Source organism: Brassica napus, chromosome C6 (assembly GCF_020379485.1).
Source record: "Brassica napus cultivar Da-Ae chromosome C6, Da-Ae, whole genome shotgun sequence".
Taxonomy (NCBI): Eukaryota; Viridiplantae; Streptophyta; class Magnoliopsida; order Brassicales; family Brassicaceae; genus Brassica; species Brassica napus.
In genome coordinates this window covers 29,948,467-29,962,174 of record NC_063449.1, presented here as the reverse complement: position 1 = coordinate 29,962,174, position 13,708 = coordinate 29,948,467, and the positions used below count along the sequence as shown (strand labels likewise).

Genomic DNA, 13,708 nt, shown 5'->3' with positions numbered 1-13,708 from the left:
TTATTAGTATAGATTAAAGGATTTGTAAATACCAACCCATTAATATCGTATAATGCTTTTTTGACGAATCGTATAATGCTTAAAGCGATACTTGTAGTAGATATACTTATCATGTAGGGGTACTAGCTGACAAAAAAATAATCATGTAGGGTTACGATTGTAACCATTGATTCTAAGAGCATGTCCATTGGTTAGAACCTTTGATGGATTCTAATGATTAGTTAAATTATTAATTATGTATTTTATGAAATTTATAATCCTTGTTAATATAATTAGTTTTGTCAATGTCCAATGGAAAAACCCCTTTGAGGTTTTTAATTTTTTTTTTTTAAGATTATTATTGCTTGATCTTCTTCTCATTCATTGCTTTTATCCCTCACAATCTCTCTAAAAATTATTATTCAAGATCACTACTCAAAACTCAGTCCTCCAAGATGACAATGAGCAGAGTCCACCAACAAGTTAGTGCATTCCCTGCAGTCAACACTACTCTGGCAGGTTACTTGCCTGATCCAGCATCCATCAACAAGCTCCAAATCCCATCTCCTTCTAAGAAGCTTGAACGCAGGTAAGTGAAGAGTCAGTTACATTCAAGCACCAATCCATCCTCAGGTTCTTGAGCCCGTCTCTGCAAGAATCCGCCAGCAATATAATTGACTCATCAGAGATGTCTCTGCATCCACCGATGATCAGAGTCTCCAGATTCTTGCAGATGCGAGCCATGGAGGATACAGATTCGTCCCCAACTTTGTAACAGTCTAGCAACTTGAGCGTCTTGAGCGAAGTCCTGTGAGAACATACTCGACTGTGAAGCTCCAAAACAATTGATTTGGCTGACGCTACTGCTAAAGGTTATCAAAATAAACACAATTTCACTAGCCTTTCAGATATATAAAACTCTATAAAGCAGTGAAACTACAAAATTTAGAATAAATATATATACTCCTATGAAATGGAAAGATAGACAATCTAAACAAATCAAATTTTCTTCAACTACACTATGGTAAAGTAAAGATTTTTACTTGTCTAGGTGAGATTCCAATCTGGTTGGATAAAAAGAAGCTTTGACTGCAACCTGAGGACGACGAATCCCCCACTGAGCAACAACACATGATCTTCAAAATTGCATAAGAGCCATTTCACTCTCTGCCACGCAAAAAGAGAGAGTCTTTTTATCACCTAATAAGATTTATGCAGTTTCATTTCATGAGATTTTGACCCCATAACAGAATCCAAACAAAATGTATTCACTTTCACCACATTAACCACAGTAAGGACAAAGCTTTATGAAGAAATACGATGGAAATATCTCTAAAACACGAGCTGGGTGCTACAGAGGAAAAAAAATCAACCAAACAACATTTTCTGGATGATTTCAAGCGATGAAGAGAGAACAACCGGCGAGAATACAGAGGAAAGAGAAAGAAGCTGAAGACTTACCCAGAAGGAGATCGAGATCAGAAGCCACAGAGAAGATGGAGTGATTGGGATTGGAGGAGGAAGAGAGGAAACTCTTCCGTGGAAAACATCGACGAAGAGAGAGACATGGACAAATCAATTAGCCAATAGCAAAAGAATTACCAGTTCTAAAAACGCCATAATTAGAACCGGTTCTGTGCTTTCATTTCATTTTTCATTTATTTTTTTGGTTTTTTTTTTAAGAACCTCTTTTAAAAGACACCGTTGGAACGTTGGAGGTGGTCTAATATAGTGATACCTTATATTAGAATGGAACCATGTATAATTGTATCTTACAAGTTTTATTCATGTACAGACGGATGATATATATGAAATGTGATATTTAATTTTGGTAATTACATACTCTAGATTGATATCTCAAACAAAGACATTTCCCTAATCATTAGTGGTCCAATGTTTTCGGATGTTGTTCCTCAAATAGAATAATTGTGCGTTTTCCATATTTCTTTTTTTTTATTATTAATTTAAAACAAAAATGTATTATTTCTTTTCTTTTCATACTTTTATATTGTATAAATTTGATGAATGAAACTCCAAATCATGGCTTACTTGCTTCTCCTTTCAGAACCTGTCAAATAAATAAATTGTCTATCAATTTGATCTCATTCGTTTCAAATACATTAAAAAGTAACATAATCCATTTTGGTAAAAAATTATACATCAATGGTCATTTAAATAAAATGCATAACGTCCACAAAGAAACCGTTTTATCCTAAACGAATCTCCTATAAAAACGTCTAGTTTATCAACATATTGATTGAGTTGATTGGAAGTCAGCCTTAATGCTTAATAGGATATTAATGCTTACCTTTTTTCGCCACATGCTATTCGTTTTTTTCACTACACACCCAAATAGCACGAGAACCTATCATTTTCTCCTTGGCATATTCAACCATGACAACTATACGACTGTAAAACTATGAAAGTACACATCTATTGATCTAAAATAAACCTATAATTAGCCATATAGTAAATTTACAGTTCAAAAAACAGCAACAAAACAATATGAAGACCAACGCTGGAAATTTAGATTCAGAAACCTCTCTTTTCTATTAACATACTTTTGAAGATATAGTACATTAATTGCATAATGCGACATCTCCTAAAACAAATTACTAATTTACTGTTTAGTAGAAACAACTATATCTCCTAATAAACAACAAAAAAAAAAATATCCAATTACAAAACAAAATAATATAATCTGCTAGGAATCCATAGATACCCATCAAAATGTAACATCTCCTAACAACATTACATGAAGCAGCTAAAAGAACAATCATACGACGTAAGAGCTTATCCATAGATACTGTACAACATGTAGATTTGAAGTGTATGTATAATGGAATAATGAAAATCCAATAATGTATGAATAACAAATTATTTATATGATAAAGAACGTAAGAAAATTCATTGGCTGCTTGAAAGTTGAATGGTATAAAACATGTACATTTTATACATTTGGCATTTGTAATGTTGACAAAAGATATTTCAAACTGCATTTTATGTACAACTTACTTAGACCACAATTATCGGGGGAATATAACAAGAGTCCTTAACAAAAAAACAAATAAAATATAATGTGGACCCCACAAAAAAACAAAAAACCGGTCACAAGAGTAATGGATTAGTGACCGATCTTGGTGTGTTCCTTAAACTGTTTGCGAGCCCCGCTGAAACGTGGCGGCCCGCAATTGGTTTCTTTTTTAATTTTTTTTTTTTTTTTTAAATCAGCAAAAAAAAAAAAAGTTAAAATTAAGAAACCCAAAAAGTGTTCCAGGGATAATGATGGCCTTATATTATAACAGAATTAAGTAAGTTGTGACTGACACATGTTTTTTAGCATTTTTATTTTAAAATTATAATTTTCAGAAATTGTTTTAGTTATTTAATTTTTTTAATTAATAACACATCATAGACTGTTAGGTGGTTGCGTACATTCACGCCATTTACTACTTTCTCTATCTTCATCATTATTTTCTTAGGTTTTCTAATTATATATCTTCCACAAAATAATTACTTAAGAATAGCACAACAAACGTGAGTCTTGAGACTACGAAGCCAGGGGAACTGAATTGAAAGAATTGAAAAGCAAGCTATTTTGAACTTTATTTTCATCTACAAAATTGACAGGTGGAGGCAATGAGAGGAACATGAGGATGAATGATCGTTTTCATTTAACTTTTAATCCGTTTCTCATTCCAATTCATTTTGTAAAGCTTTATCACCAATCAAAAATCAAGCTTACGTATACGAGTGGCAAAACTTTCAGCAAAGATCAAACCCGCAAAAAATCATCTAAAGACTGGAAAATTCACGAACGAAGGCTGGGTTGAAAATAAGAAGGAGTAGCATCTCAAGACCTGGGTTCATGAACTCTAATGGCCTCTTTTGTAAGTTGTTACTTTTTTAATCCTATAACTATTCCTTATTTCAGTTCAGAAAAAAAAACTATTCATTTTTACGTTTCAGTTTATTCCGTGGATCTCTACAACAAGTATTTCTAATACTATTTAAATATTATTTTTGAAATCATATCAAGAAATACAAGAAAATCAAAAATAAGAAGAAATGTTAGTATATGAGCATACATTCTTTGGTTAATGTGTTTAATTGCAAAATATAATAATAATGTATTTAGTTGCTATAAATTATAGACATATATGTTTCTTACAAATGTATGCTTTTATCTTAAAATATCTCTAACTATTTAATCATACTTGATAAAATATTTCTACTTTAAAAAAAAATAAAAATATTTTATAATTAAACAGTCATAATAACTAATATTTATATTTTAACAAAAACATGTACATTTATACCATTCATATAAAATATCAATATGGATTTGTAGTTTTGTCTGCTTGTGATGAATGGTAGTATCATACAATATGAAATGGGACTAATGGAGTAGGCTAATGTTTTATATTATGAATAAAAAAAAAGTAAATGTTTCTTAGTCGTCAAACCAAGTTTGAAAAAAATGGTATGAAAATATTATTTTGTATTCTTTGTTCTTGTGTTAGAAGCTTCCTCTGTTTTTTTATTCAACAAAGTTGGTTTGGTAAAGACTTATCCGGAGAGAAGAGACCAAACAAACAACTTGGCGTCTGTCCTGTCACGTCTTCGGGTTTCAACAAGGTCGTTTTTGACGACTATAGTCTTTGTTTCTTGTAGGAAGTAGGTCCCAAACTCCACCTTAAATCAATTACAATAGACTTAGAATTAACGAGTTCTTCAACTTGATTATTCGTCACTGCTTCTTCTTCAAGTAACGAACAAGCGTATATTATTTAATCCTCCAAGAACTTTATTCCACTGCTATTTTCACACAAGAAGTCTCGTAAGGTACATGCTTCCCTGTTTTTTTTCTTCAAATTCTTGAACTGGTACAGCTTTTGTGGAATGAAGTTTATTAATAGTTTATTATTGATATACAGATCTTTGAAACAGGATCATAATACAATGGACGGTATAATGGAATCAGAGGAAGGACTCAAGGTGGATTCACCTAACAGAACAGAAGCAGAGACCTCAAACTCAAAAACCCCTAAAAAAAGAAGCTAAGACAGAGTCTGTTCGGAAAGACGAGAAGACAAAAACGGTGCCGTTTCACAAGCTGTTTGCCTTTGCAGATTCCTTTGACATCATTTTGATGATCCTTGGAACTATTGGTGCTGTGGGAAACGGTCTTGGCTTCCCTATCATGACCATCCTATTCGGAGATGTCATTGATGTGTTCGGACAGAACCAAAACAGTACAGATGTTTCTGACAAGATAGCCAAGGTAAAAATAATAACCAGTCTCTACTCTTTTGACCTCTGTTGTTTAGACCCATCACACAATGATTAATCTTTAGTATCATATTACACACAGGTTGCTCTCAAGTTTGTATACCTTGGCCTAGGAACTCTAGTGGCAGCTCTACTCCGTAAGAACAAGTTCATTTTTCTGATATCTAGAGTGTTTTGAATGTGAGAGATTTGATCTTTTATGTGTTGTATATAAACAGAGGTTTCTGGTTGGATGATCTCTGGGGAGAGACAAGCTGGAAGAATAAGAAGTTTATATCTAAAAACCATATTGAGACAAGACATAGCCTTCTTCGATGTCGAAACAAACACAGGAGAAGTTGTTGGAAGAATGTCTGGTGACACTGTCCTTATACAAGACGCCATGGGAGAGAAGGTAACAACATAACCCCCCAAAAATTATCAATCTTTGATATTAAGCGGTCTGACATTTTTAAATTTTCATGATGCCCTATATATATATATATATATATTTATATTTGTATCATTTCATAATGCCCTATATACAACTAAAACTTCGATGTCCTAAGTGGACAGTACCTTTGCCTATGCTCCGTACCTGGCCTAAGTCGAAGGTTTAAACTTTCTTGTTTCTTTTGCAGGTTGGTAAGGCTATACAGCTGATATCAACATTTATAGGGGGATTTGTCATAGCTTTCGCGGAAGGATGGCTTCTTACATTAGTCATGGTATCTTCAATACCACTACTAGTAATGTCTGGTGCAGCTCTCGCTATCGTCATTTCGAAAATGGCTTCACGTGGACAAACTTCTTATGCCAAAGCCGCGGTTGTAGTTGAGCAAACAGTTGGGTCTATAAGAACGGTTGCATCGTTCACAGGAGAGAAACAAGCTATAAGCAGTTACAACAAGCATCTCGTCTCTGCTTATAGAGCAGGTGTGTTTGAAGGAGCTTCCACAGGGATTGGTCTCGGTACACTCAACGTTGTCATCTTTTGCACTTATGCTTTAGCGGTTTGGTACGGTGGGAAGATGATACTGGAGAAAGGGTACACGGGAGGACAAGTTCTCATCATCATCTTCGCGGTTCTAACCGGTTCCATGTCGTTAGGACAAGCGTCTCCTTGTTTAAGTGCCTTTGCAGCTGGTCAAGCCGCTGCGTACAAAATGTTCGAAACAATCAAAAGAAAACCGGAGATTGATGCTTCTAATACGACCGGGAAGGTTCTTGATGATGTTAGAGGAGATATAGAGCTTAGAGATGTTGACTTTAGCTACCCGGCGAGGCCAGAAGAGCAGATTTTTCGCGGGTTTTCGCTCTCTATCTCGAGTGGCTCCACGGTGGCGCTGGTTGGGCAGAGTGGGAGTGGGAAGTCTACTGTTGTGAGTTTGATAGAGAGGTTTTATGATCCGCAGAGCGGTGAAGTGAGGATCGATGGTGTTAATCTTAAAGAGTTTCAGCTGAAATGGATCAGAAGCAAGATAGGACTTGTGAGTCAAGAACCTGTTCTGTTCACGTCGAGTATTAAAGAGAACATCGCTTACGGGAAAGAAGACGCTACGGTTGAAGAGATTCGTAAGGCTACAGAGCTTGCAAATGCATCTAAGTTCATTGATAAGCTTCCTCAGGTTTGAGATTTTTACTTACCTCTCCTCTGTTTTGTCTCTGTTTCGTCTCTGTTTTGTCTCTGTTTTCATTTTTAGATGTAACTGAAATTAACTGTAACTTGCAGGGTTTAGACACGATGGTTGGAGAACACGGGACTCAGCTTTCAGGTGGACAGAAACAGAGGATCGCGGTGGCGAGAGCCATCTTAAAAGATCCAAGAATCTTACTTTTAGATGAAGCAACAAGCGCGCTTGATGCTGAGTCAGAGAGAATTGTTCAAGAAGCTCTTGACAGGATCATGGTTAATCGTACAACTGTTGTTGTCGCTCATAGATTGAGCACCGTGAGAAACGCAGACATGATTGCTGTGATTCATCAAGGAAAGATCGTTGAGAAAGGTAACCATCAAACACACACAAAATCTTGTTTGATAGAAAGTGCTGATGAAACATAAACTTATGATGATCAGGTTCTCACTCTGAGCTCCTAAGAGACCCTGAAGGAGCTTACTCTCAGCTCATACGTCTTCAAGAAGATAACAAAAAGTCTGAAGACTCGAGGGAAGAGCAGAAGGTATCAATGGAGTCTATGAAACGGTCTAGCTTGAGAAAGTCATCGCTAAGCCGGTCTTTAAGCAAAAGATCACCTTCTTTCTCCATGTTTGGCTTTCCAGCAGGCATAGACGCAACCAACGAAACCAAACCAGAGATCAAGGAAGAAGAGACAGTACACAAGAAAGTATCATTCCTTAGAGTAGCTGCTTTAAACAAACCAGAGATTCCAATGCTTATACTTGGATCCATAGCCGCTGTTCTTAATGGAGTGATACTTCCCATCTTTGGGATCCTCATCTCAAGCGTGATCAAAGCGTTTTTCAAACCACCTGAGCAGTTAAAATCCGACACAAGCTTTTGGGCAATCATCTTCATGCTTCTTGGTGTAGCTTCAATGGTGGTCTACCCGGCGCAAACCATCTTTTTTTCTATAGCCGGATGTAAACTTGTGCAGCGGATAAGATCGATGTGTTTTGAGAAAGTGGTTCACATGGAAGTCGGATGGTTCGATGAGACTGAGAACTCGAGTGGTGCTATTGGAGCTAGGCTTTCTGCTGATGCTGCTACGGTTCGCGGTCTTGTTGGAGATGCATTGGCTCAAACCGTACAGAATATTGCTTCTGTAACGGCTGGTGTGGTCATTGCCTTCGTGGCGAGCTGGCAGCTAGCTTTCATTGTTTTGGCGATGCTTCCGTTGATTGGGCTTAACGGCTATATTTACATGAAGTTCATGGTTGGCTTCAGTGCAGATGCAAAGGTAACAAAGTCATGTCTACAGTTTCAGTCAGAACATAGCCGGATCTGAAATTTTAGGGGCAATAATTATTTATTAAATATTTATTAAAAAAATTTGGAGGCCAAGATCAATGTTTCATTCAGCTCCGAAGTTGTCTTTGTTTTCTTTGTTTGATGAAAGTATTGATAAACTGTTGACAGAGAATGTACGAGGAAGCGAGCCAAGTAGCGAACGATGCGGTGGGGAGCATAAGAACGGTTGCTTCATTCTGTGCAGAGGAGAAAGTGATGAAAATGTATAAGAAGAAATGTGAAGGTCCTATGAAGACAGGTATACGTCAAGGCATAGTTAGCGGTATCGGTTTCGGAGTTTCTTTCTTCGTCCTCTTTGCTTCTTACGCAGCCAGTTTCTATGCCGGTGCAAGGCTTGTCGATGACGGAAAAACAACCTTTGATGCGGTTTTCAGGGTAACAAAAAAGAGTTTTCAGACAATCAACTAAGATTCTTGTTTTTCTGTCCACCTTCTAAAGGTTTTTGTTTTGTTTGAAAAACAGGTTTTCTTCGCTTTGACAATGGCGGCTGTAGCTATTTCTCAGTCGAGTTCACTGTCTCCTGATTCCAGCAAAGCTAGCAATGCGGCTGCATCCATCTTCGCGGTTATAGACAGAAAATCAAAGATTGATCCGAGTGATGAGTCTGGGAGAGTTCTTGATAATGTTAAAGGAGATATTGAACTTCGTCATGTCAGTTTCAAGTATCCTTCAAGACCAGATGTTCAGATCTTCCAAGATCTTTGTCTGTCTATTCGAGCCGGAAAGGTTAGACATTTTTCTAGAAACACGTTTTCAGTTTGGTCTTCTGTTCAATTATGTCTTCAACTCTGCTCTTTTGTTTTTTCTCTCTTTGTGTTGCAGACAATAGCTTTGGTTGGAGAGAGCGGAAGCGGGAAATCGACAGTGATTGCTTTGCTGCAGAGGTTTTACGATCCTGATTCAGGTCAGATCACTCTTGATGGAGTTGAGATTAAGACCTTGCAGCTGAAATGGCTAAGGCAGCAAACAGGACTGGTGAGCCAAGAACCGGTTTTGTTCAATGAAACCATCAGAGCAAACATTGCTTATGGAAAAGGAGGAGATGCTTCTGAAACCGAGATCATATCTGCAGCTGAGCTATCTAACGCTCATGGCTTCATTAGTGGTCTACAACAGGTAACTTTAACAGCACCTGATTGAATGAACAGCCCTAATTTTCATAGATTCATGCAAAACTGAAAGGTGTATCTACTCTTGCAGGGTTATGATACAATGGTGGGTGAGAGAGGAGTTCAATTATCAGGCGGGCAGAAGCAGAGAGTGGCTATAGCGAGAGCAATTGTTAAAGACCCTAAGGTGCTGCTGCTGGATGAAGCAACAAGCGCTCTAGACGCTGAGTCAGAGCGTGTGGTGCAGGACGCATTGGACAGGGTTATGGTTAACAGAACCACCGTGGTGGTGGCACATCGGTTATCAACAATCAAGAACGCAGATGTAATTGCAGTGGTGAAGAATGGTGTTATCGTTGAGAAAGGAAAGCATGACACTTTGATTAATATCAAAGATGGTGTCTATGCTTCTTTAGTACAGCTTCATCTGAGTGCTTCTACATAAAACTTTATATAGATTATTACCATTTCTGAGTTATATACAGTGGAAATGAAAGTTTCAATTGATAGATTTATCATGAATGTTTATAGATTCTTGTGTCAGCAAAAAAAAACTAAAAAAAGATGTTAATCATCATCTTCACTTTCGTCGCTATATGAGACTAAGGCTAAACCTGTTTGCAGAGGTTCAGGAGGGCCAGAGATTTCTTTCTTCTCTTCCTCTGTCGCTTTAACCTTTTTCAGTTGTGGTTTGACTCTTATGATTGTGTTAAATGGACGAGTTGCAGAGTTTCTCTTCCCCGTTGTTTTATGTTCCTATAAAAGAGATCAGGATACATAAATTACTTATGTGGTTTCAATAAACACTTAACTGAAGAACACGAGGTACACACTTTAGTGGCTGAAGCTGGTGGTGGAAGTGCAGCTTCTTGTGGTTCTTGAGGGGTTGCTGATCGTGCTGCAACCGCTGCCTGAAAAATAGAACAATAGTCCAAGAAGGTTGATCTATCATTTTTAGATCTGTTTAGCTGTCTTTTTCAAGATTGACAAGAAGTTTACCTGGAAACTACGAATCTGTTGTTCGTCTTCATCTGCTAATTGCCGTTCATATTCTCTCTTTGACTACAAAGACAAATGAAGAGATTAGCATGAATATCACCTCAAGCCATCTACTCATGATTCTTTCTTTTCATTACTGAGATTTAAGAGCTTATAAACATCAACCCATCAATGTCTTACATTGGTCATGCTATATGCAAGCACTAGGAGATAAGTTGAATAAACAGGCAAGAAACTGTTGAGATGTACATAGAAAGACTGCTCACCATCTCGAGTTTATCGAGAAACTCAGTCTCATCCTCAGCAAGAGCTTTGGGTGGTCCTGACAATCCAATTCAAAAGAAGAGTTAACTACCTCTCTTCTCTAAATGAAACCATTGAACAAAAGGCACAATAACTCCAGATAGAAGAATTAAACCAAAGATGTTGTAAACTATGTATTGTAAGGGTATCAATACTGGTAGAGTGTGCAAAAAGAAGAGTGACTCACTATGTTTGAATCGTTCGTTAAACTCAGCGTCCTTCTTGTCTTTGTTCTCTTTCAGAATCTGAAATTAAAAGGGAAGCGTTGTCCTTAGTCTTCCATGAAACTTCAATCATCATTCAGCTGCAATCTTATCAAAAGGACTGAAACTTTCCAGGAGAAAGAAACGAGAAAAAGGAGGATTGGAGAAGAACCTCGTACAAAGCCCTGTCTCTTTGGAATGTTCCATCTTCAACTCTTTCGCCTCTTTCTTTCTTTGATTCCTCTAACTGCCTCACACCAAAATTCAATTGCCCAGAAAATATAACGATCGAATCTACAAAGCTAAGGATTCGATAGAGAGGCAAGAAAGAGAGAGAGAACCTGTTCCTCCGAGACGAAATTGAGTAACCTAATAGGCTTCTCTGTCTGTTCAGCCATCTTCTTCTTCTTCTTCTACTTCTACTTCCACTTCCGTTGGCTCCGGTCGGCTTTAATACATACTCTTCCTTTTCCGACAAAACCCAGATAAACCCATCGAGTTATTATTTATTCGGGTTTGACCCTACAGGTTTCATCCTATCAGTTTGGTACCTACTCAGTACTCACTCACTCAAGGAGTCGAGATTAGACCAAGAATGTAATGCACATGCTTATTGTTTATCAAAACGATGGTGAAATATTGGATAAAATGTCTTAAATAACGAAAAATTGTCGGAATGGAATACATATTTTGAAGGAAGAATATCTAATGAACATTGACTTTATTGCACAATAATTATACAAAAGGTGTTAACCGTTAAAAGCACATTAAAAAGCCTCCTCAAGGTTAGAGCCTCTTCTTCCATTGCACGCCGCTCAACCACAAGCTCATCAACAATAAAGTTACCTCCGGGACCTTGGCTAGTGTCTGTGGCTCCTCCTCCTCTAAAGCCTTATTGTTACACCGGAATATACCAAACTATCTGCCACCAAACCAAACCAAACCAAACCAAAAGTATCCACTTTTAGAAGACACACATCGCCATATTGGGTTTGGTTCCATATACAATCAAGCAAACATCACATAGAGAATGGAACAAGACATAAAGCATTCTACTAGATATATGTAGCTTGAGTGAACTCTAGATTTGAATTTAAAGGCATACCTGGCTTACTACACGGGAGGAAGGTTTTGACAAGTCATCTGATCCTTGACTAACTCTGTTATTGCGTCTCTCAGTCTCTCGTAATCCTCTGTTTCGTTATAAACCTGACGAGATATCCGAACGTACGCAGTGATAACCCCACTGTCTTTGTCTCTCACTCCTTCCTCGCCATCCCTCAACCCAAGAAAATAAACCGGAACCTCCACTAAACGATGCACCCGCAGATACGACCGCAGCTTAACAGCATCCTCATCGCTTTCAACACAGAGTTTTGAAGGCAAACCGATCATAACCATCCCAACACACATTTCAGGAGGCGACCCAAGATTTGTCCCCCAAGCATTACACAGCATCAACCCCATTCTCACAGCTTCATCATGGTTCCTCTCCATTATCCCATCGATCCCTCCCTCGAACCTCTTCACAAACTCCATCACAGACGGAACCACAAGCTGCGAGCTGTAATCCCTAGTCCCAATCCAAGCACTCTCTATAGCCAAACCATTCCCAAACTCATGAGACACCACAGGGTGATGCACATCAAGCTCAGAACTCCGTTTCTTGCAGTAGAAAAATGCGATAGAAGGCGGACAAAAGAACCATTTATGCAGATTGCTCACATAGTAATCAGCACCAATCTCTTTAACATCAACTTTAACACTCCCAATGGCATGTGCCGCGTCGACAAAAACCTCCTCCACACCTTCCTCTCTGCAGACATTAACCAACTCTCGCACCGGCATCAAAACGCACGGCATCGACGTTATATGATCAATGATAGCTAACCTAACCGCTCTACCGTTCGCTCTACCTTTCTTTAACCCTTCTCTAAACGCGGAGACGATCTCATCGTTCGAACTCACAGGGAAAGGCAACCTAACCTCAACGGTGGACCCCCCCACGCGCGTGACGTAAGCCTGAATCGACTTCTTCACGCTCTGAAACGCGCAGTGAAACATCACCACAGTGTCCTCCTTCTGATACTTCCCTTCCGAGAAACACCTCCCAACTCTCTGAAGCACAATCGCCGCCGCCGTGGTGGCGTTATCGACCAGCGACACCTCGTCGACGTCGTCGGCGTTGATTAGGCTACTGATCACGGTTCGCGACGCGAGCAGTCCGCGGCGGAGGCCGTTGAAGTAGAACTCGTCCGGCTGGCGGAGAAACCGAAGCTGCCACTCGCGCTGCGCGTCGAGGACGGAGCTCGGACAGCAACCGAAGCTGCCGTTGTTGACTCTGGCGACGCCGGTCTGGTGGTGGGCGAACTCGGAGCGGATGTCTGACTCGGTTAGGAACTCGGAGAGGCGCGGCTTCTTCGGGTCGCGGTGGTTGTGATTCGTCAAATCGCCGTTCCGCCGATCGTCCGCCGCCATCGGGATAAGAATCTCCTCCCTCTAGGGTTTCGTCTTCGATTTAGTGGTGCGGTGACACTTTTGCGCTTCCCGACAACGACTGAGAAATATTTCAAAATTTAATGATTTTTGTTTTGTTTTTTAATTTTAATTCGTTTTGATTAAGATAAACGCTAAACGATGACATTAATTAGGTCTGGGCATTTTCTGAAGACCCAAACTTGAACGGACCTAAAAATATTCGACCTGTAACCAGACCAAAAATTTAGAAGTATTTTTTGGGTCTAAATTTTTTTTACCCGAAAGAACCAGAACCAAAAAGGAACTGACCCGAAAAGAACCGATCCCAATAGACCTGATCCGATAAGAACCGATTTGTACCGACTTAAAAATATTT

The 13,708-nt window shown here is 38.7% G+C and overlaps 3 protein-coding genes and 1 long non-coding RNA gene across 5 annotated transcripts; 1 reads left to right on the top strand and 3 right to left on the bottom strand.

The window, feature by feature from the left end:
* Positions 1-340: 340 nt before the first annotated feature.
* On the bottom strand, positions 341-2,099 carry LOC111211369. Of its 2 annotated transcripts, none has more exons than XR_002662436.2 (3): positions 1,441-2,099; positions 1,023-1,179; positions 341-842 (listed from the first exon to the last, which is right to left on the bottom strand). It is a non-coding gene; the product is annotated as an uncharacterized LOC111211369 (long non-coding RNA). The 2 variants fall into 2 exon arrangements; XR_002662435.2 differs by having other exon boundaries at positions 341-845; positions 1,441-2,092.
* Positions 2,100-4,926: 2,827 nt separating this feature from the next.
* On the top strand, positions 4,927-9,879 carry LOC111211373 (ABC transporter B family member 21). Its single transcript, XM_022712395.2, is given in 11 exon segments — positions 4,927-5,028; positions 5,030-5,263; positions 5,354-5,408; positions 5,490-5,665; positions 5,892-6,878; positions 6,983-7,256; positions 7,328-8,169; positions 8,349-8,615; positions 8,703-8,966; positions 9,063-9,356; positions 9,441-9,879. Coding segments are annotated over 11 exon segments (3,834 nt in total). The 5' UTR covers positions 4,927-4,941; the 3' UTR covers positions 9,795-9,879.
* On the bottom strand, positions 9,778-11,476 carry LOC111211375. Its single transcript, XM_022712397.2, has 7 exons — positions 11,196-11,476; positions 11,027-11,101; positions 10,839-10,896; positions 10,615-10,670; positions 10,349-10,411; positions 10,183-10,260; positions 9,778-10,105 (listed from the first exon to the last, which is right to left on the bottom strand). Exons 1-7 carry the CDS (start codon positions 11,250-11,252, stop codon positions 9,917-9,919), a joined length of 576 nt encoding a protein of 191 aa, XP_022568118.1. The 5' UTR covers positions 11,253-11,476; the 3' UTR covers positions 9,778-9,916.
* Positions 11,477-11,491: 15 nt separating this feature from the next.
* LOC111211374 (L-cysteine desulfhydrase) lies at positions 11,492-13,429 on the bottom strand. The gene is made up of 2 exons (XM_022712396.2): positions 11,960-13,429; positions 11,492-11,776 (listed from the first exon to the last, which is right to left on the bottom strand). Exon 1 carries the CDS (start codon positions 13,330-13,332, stop codon positions 11,968-11,970), a length of 1,365 nt encoding a protein of 454 aa, XP_022568117.1. The 5' UTR covers positions 13,333-13,429; the 3' UTR covers positions 11,492-11,776; positions 11,960-11,967.
* Between the last annotated feature and the right edge of the window lie 279 nt (positions 13,430-13,708).